This window comes from Strongylocentrotus purpuratus, unplaced genomic scaffold (assembly GCF_000002235.5).
Source record: "Strongylocentrotus purpuratus isolate Spur 01 unplaced genomic scaffold, Spur_5.0 spur5_scaffold_19, whole genome shotgun sequence".
Lineage (NCBI taxonomy): Eukaryota > Metazoa > Echinodermata > Echinoidea > Camarodonta > Strongylocentrotidae > Strongylocentrotus > Strongylocentrotus purpuratus.
The window spans coordinates 24,557,175-24,572,427 of record NW_022145604.1 but is presented as its reverse complement, the minus strand read 5'-3'; the positions used below and the strand labels follow the sequence as shown (position 1 = coordinate 24,572,427).

The 15,253-nt window shown below is 37.4% G+C and overlaps 1 protein-coding gene across 1 annotated transcript in view; it reads right to left on the bottom strand.

Annotated features, from left to right (window-relative positions):
* The window catches only part of LOC764826 (E3 ubiquitin-protein ligase HECW2), a 125,530-nt gene that overhangs the window by 49,671 nt on the left and 60,606 nt on the right, over positions 1-15,253 (bottom strand). Inside the window, exon 5 of the mRNA XM_030990658.1 lies at positions 4,817-5,037. Within this exon, the coding sequence (XP_030846518.1) occupies positions 4,817-5,037 (221 nt within the window). The remainder of the gene's footprint in view (positions 1-4,816; positions 5,038-15,253) is intronic.

The following is a 15,253-nucleotide window of genomic DNA, read 5'->3' as shown; positions in this document are numbered from 1 at the left end:
ATGTACATGGAGTTTAGGCTTTATCAGTAATGCCCTTCTAGTACTCCACTAAAATTTTGTAAAGTGATTATAAAATGTATGTTTACAAGCCAAAAATGTTTTTAACAGTGATGACTACTACAGTGTAGATAAAGTTTGTAATTTGAAACAACGCCTCAAGAACTGTGATCAAGTTATAAAACTATAAATGTACCTTTTTCCTACAAGTTTCACTAAGATGGAAGTATTATTATTGAGTGATGTATCTATTTTATCTACTGTGATTGTATAAGAATCTGCAATTCTGGCATCTGGCTGCTGGCTGCAAATGATTTATCATCAATGAAACCTTTTAAAATAAATATATAAATACATACAAGTGAAAGGTATTCTGCTCACAATGTTGACAACCAGAAGGAGTTAACTCTAGATGTAAAATTATATTCTTTACGCCCTTCTGACTTTCAGCAGACGATGTAACATAATGCGATCATATTCATTCCATAACTTAACTTCAACCAACTAAATGAGTACAGAAATGAAATCCAAATACTTACATGAACACCTGGCTATTTTAGCTCTTCTTCTTATAATGGCCACAGCCAATTAGTGGGAATATTAGACTCACAGAAGAAGAAGAATAATATTTCATCTGTTAATGATCCAATCATGAGAATAAAATCCTGCAGAGATATACATACATATGCTGTATGTATATACACATGTATGTGAGTCTAAGGGTGAATGCCAATTAAAGTGGGTCAACGTGATTACCAGTCCAATATCATTCAAAAAACAAAATGATTTACAATGAAGCAAGTCCACATCTCGCTAATTTCTCCCTAAAATTAATGCGGGCGGAAAAATATTTAAAGACAAGAGTTGCGCAAATCAGAGACCATGTGCTTGACTGGACCACTGGAGTGTAGTCTTGGCCAACAAACAGAGGAGGAAGAACGGTTAAATGGATTCCTGACACACTGTACCATGACACAATTTGCTCTACACGGTTTGTCATTTCCTTAATCGGACTTCCTCCCTCTCTCCCCCTCTCCCGAAAATGGTGCCAAATTGAGAAGAGGGTTTGAAATAGGGAAACGGAGAGCTATTCAAGGGTAGTGAAAGAACGTCCACAGGAACCGGAGATTTCCCCATATGAGGATTCATTTCCAAGCGGTCCCACATGACTTCTTTTTGTAAGAACAACATTTATTCAATGCGCTCTTAATCAAAACATGATGACTGTGTTTGCTCTAATCAGCACTGATTTCTGGGTTATATCATAGTGTCCTCTTTTTTGTCACATGAGGAAGGGGGTGGGGGAAGGGGGTGGGGGAGGGGGTGGGGGAAGGGGGGTGGGGAAAGGGGGGGGGGAGTGGGGGAAGGGGTAAACCTCAGCTTGGTCTTTCAAGTATTCAACAGCTACATGTATTGTATTTGTGTGTATGTGTGCACAGCTGTGTTTATGTTTACAATCAGTCCTAATATATCTTTCTCAAAATCTGTTTCTAACAAGTTCTGAATTATTAAGATTAACTGTTGTAAAACTCCATGTAAAAGGGTTTGTACAGAACAAATAATAAAGGAAAAAAAAAGAAAAGAAAATTGCAGAGTAATTAAACATAAGAGGAAGAGTAAAAGACAGACAGACATAAATACACAAACAACAAAGAGGCAATGAGAATTGGAGAGACAGAGTAAGATAGAGAGAAATGGAAGAATTAAGACAGGGTGAGGGAAAAATGAACAGAAAGATAGAGGGGGAGTGAGAAGTGAAAGAGAGAAAAAGAGAGACAGAGAGAGACAGAGGGGAAGAGAGAGAGAGGAGGGGAAGTGATGGAGAAAAAGCATACATGATAGTACATAAAGTCTCATCATCAACACCACATACTGCTACAGACTTCTGCGGCAAATTTGTGCACGGACAACCTGCATCGGCACGCTCCGACGAAGAAAAGCAGGTCGGGACCCAACGAGGGCAGTGCACAGAAATGCGCATCTCCTCTCTGACTGGGAATCCATCCCGATGCATTTCATGAATTTGTAAATTGCGTTCACGCGGCCGGGGGCCACTCGCTCGCGGACGGGAATGCACCCCGAAGGTACGTCGACGGGAGCGAGCGAGGAGAGAAATTGGATTTCGGACGACGGGAGCTCCACGATGGTTTCCGATGGCTAGCCGAGCCCTGTGCTTGACAGCCTGATAAGTAGCAATACACACTAGAGTTGTGGTGTCGGTGTCCGAATCTATCCATCTTCTTCTGATACTCAAGAAGTCAAACTTTGTTATAGCAGATGCGTTGCACCGTGCTCAAAGAGCATGTCAAGGCCATTTTTCCATCTTCTTCTGATACTCAAGAAGTCAAACTTTGTTATAGCAGATGCGTTGCATCGCGCTCAAAGAGCATGTCAAGGCCATTTTTCCACAAAAAAAAAAATGTAGTGTTCGATGTCCTATGACCAAACATTACATAAATGCCAAGGTTACCATGTTTAACCCCTTCAATCCTATGTGTAGCGAATTCAGTTTGACTTGTTCACATTGTATACAGTTGCACAGCGCCCTCTTCGGGTTCATATTGTCATGTATTTTTGTGTGTACTGTATTCCCCTTTGAAAAATAAAATCACTATTTGTTATATCTCGCTATTTATGTATGTAAAATTGCATGGATTGGAAAAGAAGACCTGCAGGTAATAATTATTCAAGCTTTTTTTTCTTTTTTCGGCACCCATGTGACTCATTTCAATGGGCTTATACTACGTTAAAAATAATGCTGAAGTGTACATAAAATGGTAACATTATGTAAATGGTCCATTCTAGCTATGTTAGGTTGGTCAAGAAAGATAAAAACTTAACGTATTTGCCCAAAGTACATGTACAGTAAGCTTGATTTATGTTTTTTTTTTAGGTGATTTGTTCCTAATTAGATAATCATATTTATAGGTGGTAAGAATTAAACAATTAATTACTTAACCTAATTAAAGAAGGGGATATTGTTCAGTCATGCATTATATAATAGATCACGATTTGATAATCAAAGGTATAACAAGTAAATAATCTAAAAAACGAATCTGAAAATACATTTACTGTCATCAAGGGAAAACAAACATTTCCCTTTCAGACAGAATTTCTAATATTCAAATCAGTCCAATTTCATCCACGATATAGGCCTCTAAGCTTATTAAAAACAGGATGTACATGTAGGTAAATCTAGTCTGTGTTAACAAAAATAAAGGGAAAATTCCTCTTCAAATTGAACATTTCTTGTTTAAAGCTTCACTCTAACTTTCCACATTGTACATACATGTACATGTACATGTATATGAGCTTATATCTGACTTGCATTTCCCTCAAGTTGGCAAGGAATGATTTGCTGTAGTTCATAATTACATATTGTCTGTTCGGAGCCAGAAGGCTCATAACTCTGAGTTAAAGTATAGGAGTTAATGCCCTTCTGGCTCCAAACACGCAATAGTGCATGCGTTCGTAAGAAAGCCTGTACAGGACTTGACTACACAGGTCGATTAACCCTTTAGCAACTAAACTGCTCGAAACCACCCCTCCTTTTACTCAATGAAGCGCCCATCCTTCCGTTTTCAACACGCTATGATATCTGTTCTATGGGGTCTACCGTGTTACTTGTGTAATCCTTACGATGTCTACAGTAGGTTTCTGCATAGAAAAATAGCGTACGTTTCATATCGTTCAGGACAATGTCGAAATGAGAGCAATATTGCAACATTCAGTGAGTAATATACTAATAGGCCAAATCTCTAGTTGCTAATGGGTTAAGGGTATAACTTCTGCTGAGTGCTGAGTGCCAGAAGGGCATTGACTCTATGTACAATGAGATGCATTAACCCCTTGCCAATGGTTACCAGTTAGATCGTGTATCAAGCCTATGGGACTGACAACATTCGGCAGTGAACGGATTAATGCCCTATTAAAGTAGAAGTGTTGTGGTTGAGTGGTTTAAACAAAAATTCAAAGGTCTTGGGTTTGATCCCCGAAAGGGCACTAACGTCTTTTGGCAAGGCATTAATCTATATTTGCCAATGCATACCCAATGAGGACCTGGCAGGATGACGAAAGTCTCTGTGTCTTTGTGCCATATGCTCTCACGGTGACCATTTGGTTGAAAAACTCCCCAGGGAGTGGAGATGGTGCACATGGTGCATTAATGAATCTGATGTCCATGGTAATAATATCTGTTAAGCACTTAGAGACGGTATTTTGTATTAAGCGCTATACAAATCCAGATTATTATTCTGATTATTTGGCTCTGAACAGGCAATGGGATGTGAGACAGGGACTGGTCATCTTCTTTGTTTTAAGTGTTGGCTGTGAGCATGTATAAAGCCATAAATAGACCTAGTAAAAGTCAAGTGATACTTGACTACATAGATCCCATATGACCTTATCAACAACTCAAAGCAGCAAGGACAAAGTCAATGCAAGCATGGCAAGAGAAAGAGAGAGGAGAGATGGAGAGGGAGAGACGGAGAGGCGGAGAGGGGGAGAGAGAGGGGGAGAGAGAGGGGGAGAGAGAGGGGGAGAGAGAGGGGGAGGAAGAAGGAGAAGAAGGAGAAGAAGAAGAAGAAGGAGAAGAAGGAGAAGAAGGAGGAGAAGAAGGAGAAGAAGAAGAAGAAGAAGAAGAAGAAGAAGAAGAAGAAGAAGAAAGAGGAGGAGAAGAAGAAGAAATATACCCTCTAAAAGTCAAGAGACACTTAACTAACATGGTCCCATACAACTCAAAGCACAATAGACCAAACCAATGAAAGCATGGAAAGAGAAAAAGAGAGAGAGAAAAAAAAAATTGCAGAAATTGACTAACCTGGCCCTGCCAGGCCGGCATGACGGTATTCTCTGCTATCGTTGTGCGTTGCTGCTGATGTTGCTGGGTGTTGCTGTGATGGTTGTGGTGGTGGTGGTGGTCGTTGGTACGTTGTTGCTGCTGCTGCTGGTCTTTAGCTGGTCTTCTTGTCTGGATGTGGAACTTGATGTAAGGATGAGGGTTGAAGATGATCCCCTTCTTAAGACCTTCTGCTTTCACACCTGTTGCATACAGATTGTGAAGAAAGAGAGAGCGAGAGAGAGAGAGAGAGAGAGAGATAGAGAGAGAGAGGGGGGGGGGGGGGGGGAGAAAGAGAGAGAGAGATAGTAAGAGAGAGAGAAAGAGAAAGAGAGAAAGGCAGATGGAGAGAGATATAGAGAGCAAAATAGGGAGAGAGAAAAAAGGAAAATGAATAAGAGATAGTAGAGGAGAAAAGTGTGAAGATAGAGAGGACAGAAAAAGAAGAAAGAAAGGGGATGGAAATGAGAGACAGAGGGAGAGGGAGAAAGAATGATAAGACGTTAACCAGTATCAACAAATTAAATCTTCAATTCATAAATATAAACAACTAAGTCATATTAACCAATCTTCAATTCCTCTAAGAAAAGCTTCAATTCCTCTAAGAAAAGCTGCAATTCAAACCTGTTGAAACCAAAGACCTGCTCAACAGAGAAACGCTAAACCTCTGTTTCTCCCATCTCGTTCGCCTCCATTTAATAACCTCTCAGCTCACACTCAAAACCTATTTCTAGGACATTTTATGACGCTTCTTATTCTCAATTTTCAAAGCAGTGATCGTTTTCTTCATCGATCTCGGCTAAATTTGCTAGACGACTACGATTCGGATGAGTCATAGCCGCATACATTATCCCATCTGAAGGCAAGGTCCTAAAAGATAAAGTCAAATACTGGTCCTACACAGTGCAAGGTTGTAATCGATTGGGAAATGGTTGATTTTTATTTTGTAGTACACACGAATTGATGTAAACTTTGAGGTTTTGAAATGATCAAAACAAAAAGAAAATAACTCATTCTTGCTGAAGATCGCATGCAGTGCACACAGAAATCAGTAAATGGGAATACATATGAATGTTTAAACTTATCTGCTACTTCTTGTGATATTTTGAGTTTGAAGGCATATCAAGAGCAATTCTTTTCAGGAAATATTTAGGAAACATATAAACTATGACTTCCAACTGACAATAGGCAAGCTTCATCAGAACCCAATCTCCTCTTTAAAGGTGCATGTACATGTACCAGGAGACATCCACATCCATAATTGGTAAACACTGAGATCATCGATGACATCATTATTAGTGATAAAAAGGAATTAAAGGGAATGTAAGCAGTATTTTTGGTAGTCAGTGTACTTACAATGTAACTCACAGAAGTACATGTATAATTTTGTTATAATAATTTGGTTGTCTAAACATTAGATTGCGAGACGATGCATAAAATAATGTGTTTCATTGATCTATGCAAGCACCATATAGAGTATTACAAAAAATGGATTCTTAAATAAAAAGGCTCAGCACTAGAATTCAACAGCATATAACGTATTTGCCGGCGTACAGGCCGCAGTATACAGTACCAACAGGTGGCTATCAAAAGATGAGGTGCCAACCTACAGATGAGTACACAGTGATGTCATCTTAATATGGATGAATAATGATTACTATACTGCCATCTCCTGTGGAAACTCCTAAACTAAATGATGCAATTGCAATATAAACAGACAGCTGTCAGCCCTCACTATTTTTTGTAGCCATTTGCGGCATGTCTTACTCCAAGGCAACAGAATGGTGCCTTATCCAGCGCTATATATTCCACAAATTTCCTGACCTGTATCTAACCCCAGTACTGGATAAGAGCTGGGGCAGCCCTGTTGAATGTACACAATGATGTAAGCACACACATGTCGGCTGCTCAAAGGAACATCCTTGTGGCGTTTTTTACTCTCTAAGTACTCTCAAAGATCTGCAAATATGGACAGTTTTCTACATTTATCCCATTAATAAGGGCAATAAGTTGTAGATTTTAAATTATGTCATTTTGATCACGATGCTAACTAGAAGAGGCTTCAATTGCTGTTCAAGACCTAGTATTAAGTGCCGATCTTTACCGGTCACAACTATTGTCCGCTTAGAGCCAGAAAGGAGCTAACTCTGTGCTGAAGTATAGGAGTTAATGTCATTCTCGCTCCAAACAGACGGTACAGATCTCGAGCTTATATCAGATCAAATATGGAGTGAAATTAAACAATTGATATCAATTCACGTTCATATCTCCATAACATTTGGAAACATATGGGACAAACTAAATGGCCAAATATGTTGATTGGCCTATAAGATGAAAATCAGTCAAACAGGTCTGCTTTAGCGATCCCCTGTATAGAAAGACCATCTGTCCATACATCCAAATTCTTTGTTTCCCTTGAAAGTGGTTTCTCATTGAAGCATATACATACGGAACCTGTACATAGAGACCACCTGCCTGTAAAGACCACTTTTCTTGTCTCCTTAGAGCGGTTTTTATATACAAGTTTCCAGGGAAAAAAATACACGAGGGCTAGGGGGGAATTAGCCCCCGAAATGCCCAAAAGAGCTTCCGAAAGTCAATAAAGAGCCCCCCGAAATTTGCATAGAGTTCAATGCAAAACAAATTTTCCCTGCAGGTTTCACTGTATCAAAATTATATTTTCAGGCAACCAGTATTATATATATAGCATTCTAGTTATGGCTAGATTCTCACACACAGTTATGGCTGGTGTATGTTTAGCTCCATGGTAATTACTGTACATAATGTACATTTCTCTGAAGATTACATTATGTAGATACTGGAACCCTAAAATTTGGCTGTTGACATTTAGATTATAAGCTGAAGGGAAAGTTGTTAGCAGGGAATTTATCAGAATCTTTGTGCTCTGGGTATAAAGGATTGTTTTGAGCAACCAGCTGTGAGGCAAAAAGGCAATAACTCCACATTAAAGAATGCGAGTGAATGTCCATTTGGCTCTCTAATCAGGCATTCTAATGTCTGCCATATTAATTTGTACTAATCATTTTCACCCTCAGAAAAATAATTTCTCAAAAAAAAAAAATCCTCATTTTTCATCCCCGGATTCAACAACTTATCTTAATCATCGTGGAGACATTCTACATCTCCTCATTTCCATTATAAATTACCTCTTTTGCAAAACGTAAAAAATAGGCGGTGTCACACAGAGGCCAAAAATCCGGATTTTAGTTATCCAGATTTTAATAATCCTCTTAATTGCTGTCTATCATCATTTATCCCATTGAAAATCCTCTCATCGAAGCAAGAAAATTCTCCCTTAAAGGTAATACAAAGTTTTGGTATGGGGTCATGAATTTGGTTCAAATGAACATATTGGAAGCTTATGCGACTCTACAATATTCAGTGATCGTTGTCGCGGTTGAAATCGATTCTAAAGTTATGAAATTATAAATAATAAACTCTTTATGTTGTATAGCTCCCTCTCAAGGTCAAGATATTAATTAAGCTATAAAACAATGTATGTTGTTTACATACATACATACATATAAAACAATGTTTCTTGACTAACGTCGACCGATTAGCTATTCCCGTTTGGAAATTATATATCACAACTACATATTCTGAAATTTTCATGGTCGCAGCTACCATTGTACGGCCGTACGGCGCTATTTGAAATTTATCAGAATTTACCGGGAGCACGGGTAAATTTTTATATTCAATTTTTCTCGAAAGCAGAAGTGTTTTAGGGGCTAAATTTTCTAGTGCTTATGTTACATCCACAGGGGCATCCAAATATATCAAAATTGAAAAGAATCACCACCATCTAATTTTCAAAAATTCCCAAAACTTTGTATTACCTTTAAAGGATTTTTCAAGGGATTTTTTAAGGGATTTTTCTGTGTGACACCTCCTATTGTGAATTTTTCATTTCTTCACCTTTTATAGCCCAACGCATACATACTTCACGATCTGACTACAATTTGAATTGGAAAAATTTGTATTAACATTTGATGCCAACATTCAAACATGTAGTATTGTAATATAATCAAGGATCTCAATAGTCAACGATTGACAAAATCTAAATTTCAAGCGATTTCATGCTTCCTTAGAGGCGGTAAAGCTTAATTGGCTCAGAAACATAATGACATCAGGCCAGTAGTGTGATTTTCGAAGCTGATTCAGCCTTTATTCTGACTATTAAAGAGTTTAATGCACCAAACCTTCAGTTGTTAGTACTCTCATGATTGTTGAGAACCTAAATCTGGAATATGATGTTTGTTTAGATTTCTATATCTAGTATAACTGCCATTTCTTCATAAATAGGATCGCAGGAAGATTGTAGAATGTGCAGAAAGCTTTAGTTTGCTTCAAATGTGGTTTGATGATGTTGTTACTACCGGTACTCATGATAAACAGTTACCATGGAAATGAACATTGTGACATAAATGTTCAGACACAAATGGAGAAAGTAATAATATGTGTAACTTGTAAATCAAACTCTCAGTTTTGAAATTACCGAAAAAGAAGATAACATTAGTCTTACCTAAAATTCAGGGATCCACTGGTGATTTTCAGCTATTTAGTTAAGTTAAATAATGTATTGTGTGTGTGGAGCCGGAAGAGCATTAACTATATGGTGTGTATGTACTTTAACACAGAGTTAACATCCTTCTGAATAGATGATATATCAAACAAAGCATCCACATCCAAGACCATTCACTTACTCGTCTCCTCCGATCAAAGCACACGAAAGAATATTATAGGAATTGAAAGAAGTCCTGCTCACAATTCATTTATACTTCATAAGTGTATGTACCAGTATGCACGATCTCCTCTGTGTCTTTATCCAAATAATCATCATCCTCTTTATGGTAAGCACACTTTGTACTCAAACAAAGCGAAACAAATGAATGGAATTTTCCATGAAGGAAACTGTTCGATGTTCTTATCATCCGCACTTGAAGATATATCATTACATGAGTTGTACATCAATTAACATGAATACAGCATTTAGACATTGAACCTAAGTGTCAATAATGACTACCGTTACACTTGTTTACTAACCTGTAATTAAAGGAATTATGAATTGTTTACCGTAATCCTTAATTTCTTTCATAGATATTCCCGCCTCTTTGTGTGGGTGTGGTTGATCTTTCTTTTTAATAATTGATACAGTAAATGCAATGCTTTCTTACCAGGAGTTTTTATAGGATTCCCCGATTACTAAATCTATTTCCTATCCTCTTTTTACATTAATCTGTAGCTGTACCATAAATGATTCTTCACAAATTAGAGTTCATGAAATAGACAAATTTGTCATCATAATGTCCAACCCTGTTCTTGGTCATTATGCTACCTGAATTCAGAACCCGTTTTGAATTTCAAAATGACAGACAAATGTAAGACAACAAAACAGGACGTATGGTCAGCTGAAAGCTGGAAAGGCATCCACTCATATAAAACGAGATTTACCTCTGTTTTGGCTTTGAAGAGATGATTAATATCTTCAATTTTAATAGAAACATTGGTTCATGGATGTACTTCACTTGTAAAGTATGTGTTACTGTTGTTCGTCTCTTGCTTCAAAGAACAGATAGTTTGGTCAGAGCCAGAAGGATGTTAGCTCGATATGAATTAATGCCCTTCTGGCTCCAAATGGATGAGATACATGTATACGTGTATCATACATGACAGGTTTACAAGGAATAAGTACTGCATGTACATTGTAAAGCACATTTATAAATGTTATAAGCTATAATCCCTGCAGAGAGTGCTGCATGCCCCAAGGGAACAAGCGATCCAAACATGAGATATGTTATAAGCTATGATCCAGCGGGACGCCATCTTACCCCTCCCCCTCTCTCTCTCTCTCTTCCCCATTGGGGACTGGACTGGCTGACATAAATAGACCAAGATGGAGGAGCCCCAGTAAGAATTAATCACTTCCTAATTCCACTGAGTGATTTAATGTCCCTCACTTTGCAATGAGCTCCTAACTGGACACTTATGAATCTCTCCCTCTCCTTCTCCTTCTTCTTCTTTCCATATATCTCTCACTTTTGTACTCTCTCCCCACTCTTCCCTCCCCCTCTATCTCTCCCTGTCTCTCCTACTCTCTATCTCTCTCACTCCCCCACTCTCGTTCCTTTCTGGTTCTCTTCTATCTCTTTCCTCCTCCTTCTTACTCATTCTAACTCATACATTTAAACTAAAAATATCAATGCTACATCACAAATACAATTATTACATCAGTCCCCATATTGCTGCGCTCCTTCAAATTCAGTGAGAAAAAAAAAATGAAAAAATACGGGGAGTTTACAAAAATTGTTACGGCGGATAGTAATCCAAATCTACCTCCTTTTAGGTCATGCTTGCCTAATGGATTAAAAATATGAAGAAAGTGGTCAAAAAAACAAGAAATTGGATAGAAATTTCTAAAAATGAGTTCATATCTTCATAAGATCCAATATACAATATAATCTCTGTGTAAATTGGTGTCTGATCTGATTTTTTTGGTGAAAAAGGAACAAAATTATTAAAAGGGGATGTGCGCCCTTCTGGTAACCACACAGTAGAATATTTCAGAAGAGCTATAACACTTAAAACATAATGAAGATTTGCTACAATGTTGTATGCATACTAGATACTACTCGGTTGATACTCTAAATCTCTACTATCTCACAGTGACTAAAAAGGAAATTGTTGTATGCCTGGCAGAAGAACACATATGAAGGCATGTTTCTAGAGATTGCATTGTAGTTTAAAGTTCTTTTTTACTATAAAACAATAATGTTGTCACAACATTCTTTGTCTTTCTGATCATCACAAGTAGCAAAATATATCTCACAGACTTTCCATTTGTCAATTGACAATCTCTACATATTTTTGGTAGGCATTTAGAGAGGCTGTACGTCAATTTGATATTTTCATTGCCCAAGATGCGATTGGATTACTATGTATGTTGGGGGATTTCGCTCAATCTAGGAAAGCGCCAGACAAAAGCCTCCGTCCATGCCAATATATTTACTCATGGCTCTGTTTTATTTGTCTAACACGTGACTTGTACATTGTGTTCTTTCGAACTGTAAAATGCTGAATAAACTCAAATAACTGTGACGCATAGAATACACATGTACACATGATGTAGGCAGAGAATTTTGAAAAAAATATCTCAGATTTATCTGATTAGAATTAAATGAACGAATTATATAATTTGTTCTCCTTTGCCCCGTTATGGTAATTGTGTTTCAAGTGACATTAATAATATCACAATTTTCACAATGTTCTGTGAAATACGAGATATTACCGTAAATCTCCGTGTATAAGGCGCACCTGTGTATAAGGCGCACCCCTATTTTTGTTTTGTTGTTGTTGTTGTTTTGTTTCCGAAAACCCACGCAGGGAAGGACCTTCATTTTACATCGAGGTGCAGTAGAAGTTGTGAACTTGTCACAAATAATAGTAACAACAGTCTAAGGCTTCATGATACCAAGTGTCCCACACCAGCCTCTTCACATCACCTAGCAGAAGCACTGTGTTCTATGCCAAACATCAATAGTCATGCATGATATGAATAGCATCCTCTATCTTTCTAATAATGGAGTACCTAGGATAGAACCTTGTGGTACACCATTTGTTATAGAAAACATAGAAAACATATGCGACATTGCCAGGCATAGCGCCATAAATCGAAACTAAAAAAAAAAAAAAAAAAAAAAAAAAAAAAAACTTTTTTTTCCTGTACCTGTGTATAAGACGCACCCCCGACTTTCAAATTTTTTCGGCGGCAAAAAAGTGCGCCTTATACACGGAGATTTACGGTATATACCTGTTGTGTGATGAGAAATGCGATGAAACTGAATAAAATTGAGATAGGAGTCGGTGGCCATAAAGATAGCGAGATCATTCCAGATTGGAGAGTCAATCACTCCCTATATTTGATTGTCTTCTAAAGTACCACATACATCAATCCAATATATACATTCCAATATCCCTTATCTCTAAATGTCTTTACATAGCAAATGTACTCAGATGCAATTTAATGCACTTGGGCGAAGGACCTTGCATCTCAGTCAAAAGTACATTTCAAGCCCTCATGAAGATCATGTGGACTTGATTTCTTGTGTATTTTATGTATAATTGCACCATGAAATCTACCTAGAAAACTACTACCACAAACATTCAGCCCTGGATGACCTTTACAACATTACAACATTCCTATACATTTAGCCACAATATATGAATGAATGAACGTTCTGCCCATGTCCATTACATCAGAATGTACCCAATACCTGTACATTTCGGCAGGTGTCACAACATGCCAATGTTGGTACATTAACTCACCCCTCTAGCGCAAGCCTGAAATACGATGCACGCCACCCCCGTCACGCACATCCACTCGTATCCGATACGACAACAAAGCGCCTCAAAGATCCGGCCTGGAGCCGTGTTCGTGGTGCATTATCCAAAATAGAGGGTGAACGTTGGACTGAGGCTGGGGCTATATTGCTAAGCATGAATTTCTCTGCATGTATTGAGCGAGCTTGATGGGATTTGAGTATATGTGTGCGGTGTAAAGAGAGGGGGGCTTGTGCACTACATCGTAGACATGTAATGAGATTGAGTGTATTTGTCTTCATGTGTAAAGAAGATGTTGCGTGTATGTGAATCACTGCGCTCCTAATAGGGCGGCATGATTCAGATGCAGTATGACATAATCTACTCCTTTCTGCAGGTGAATAATGAAGACTCACTTGTTGCTTTATGCTAGAATAAATGTTAAAGAAGCCATTTTCTTTAAAAAGCAGATATGTCATGATCAAATATAGGATAGTATACTCCATGAAAAAAATTCTCTAGTTCTTTTGATCGATAAAAAAATAAGACTAATAATTAAAGACCTACACCTGTACATGTACTTCAATTACAGGAGTTTTCTGATACATATTTAGAGTTTTTTCTTTTCTTTTTGGACTCTTCTTAAAACACTTATAGCATAGTCTGATTTCTATAATGCACATTTTTTTTATGTTTTCTTGAATTTTATTTGATAGATAGTATTCCTCTGCATAAAAAAAATGCATGTTGAGTATACATTTTACAAATTGGCTGTAAATGGTCATAAAATGTGTCTACTACTGTAGTAAAGGTGTCTAGCTGTGAAAGCCCCAAGAGTGATTATCCTCTATCAAATGATAAGAATCGCCTTTTAAGTTTAATTAGCGCAGAGCATACTTTGCAAATATAATTTACATGACGGACACACACATGTACATTGGAACTATAACAGGCTTTAAGTTATGCTGGCATAAATTGTACATCTATAGAAAGCTTTGTTTGATACATAATAAAACATAACACAAATAGTTTTTTTTTTTTTGTAATGTAACTAAATTGAATGCATGCACATTGTATACGTCTTTGTGAAGTGCCTATATACAAATAATTTCATTCACCTGTAACAAATAATCTAAATAGTCAGAATGCAAATTGCATGCAGTATTTGAGACTAGGTAAAGATAAACATTAGGCCTATGGCTTGCCCTGCCTAACAACACATAATATATCCACTTTGCATTCTGACTATTGTAATACAATTATTGGTGAATGAAATAATTTATACTGAGGCACTTCACAAAGACGTATGCATTAAATTTGGTTAATTATGAAAATGGCCCGATGGCCATATTGTCTCGTTTTCCCATCTTCTTATTAGGTCACTTTGCCATTTTGAGCAAATTCTGGCAACCCCCTCCCCCTCCCTAACCCATCAATTTTTCCCAGCTCAATCAATAACACGAACAATCTCCCCAGGAGCTAATAACGGCCAAGAGCTGGAAGCCGTGTGGCTGATTTGAGGAAGCAAATTAATAATAAGGGTCACTCTCAACCCAACGACTAATGACTCGCTGATGCATGCTTCCAATAGAAAAAATCAGATGAAAATGGGGGAAAATGTCATTTTTAAATGATTTACTGCATGACTGACTTGGGAACTGAATTAAAGGTAGACTATTAAATAAAATATTTCCATCTTTGTTCACTCTTTGAAATGAGGGAAAATTGTGAAAAGAATGTATATGTATGTAGGTTGAGGTATATCAATTCTCTGGTTGCATTAAAAATGGATTAAAAAGAGGAATTGAACAGGTATGTGCTACTACAGGGGTATTTAATAACTAGGCAAAATTCATGGCCAAAAAATTAAATGAGATTAAATGAGCGATTATGATCTATTGACAATATTTCGCCTACACATTTATTTTTATGAAAAAGGTTACATGATGGTGTAAGTAGAAATAAATCAAGTGTAATAAGAGATTGGTTAAAGATTATATACATGTATTTCCTATATGTCCATAGATCCAGTTATCTAGAAACTACTTTTATTAGCTTTTTTTTTACAACATTATAATACTA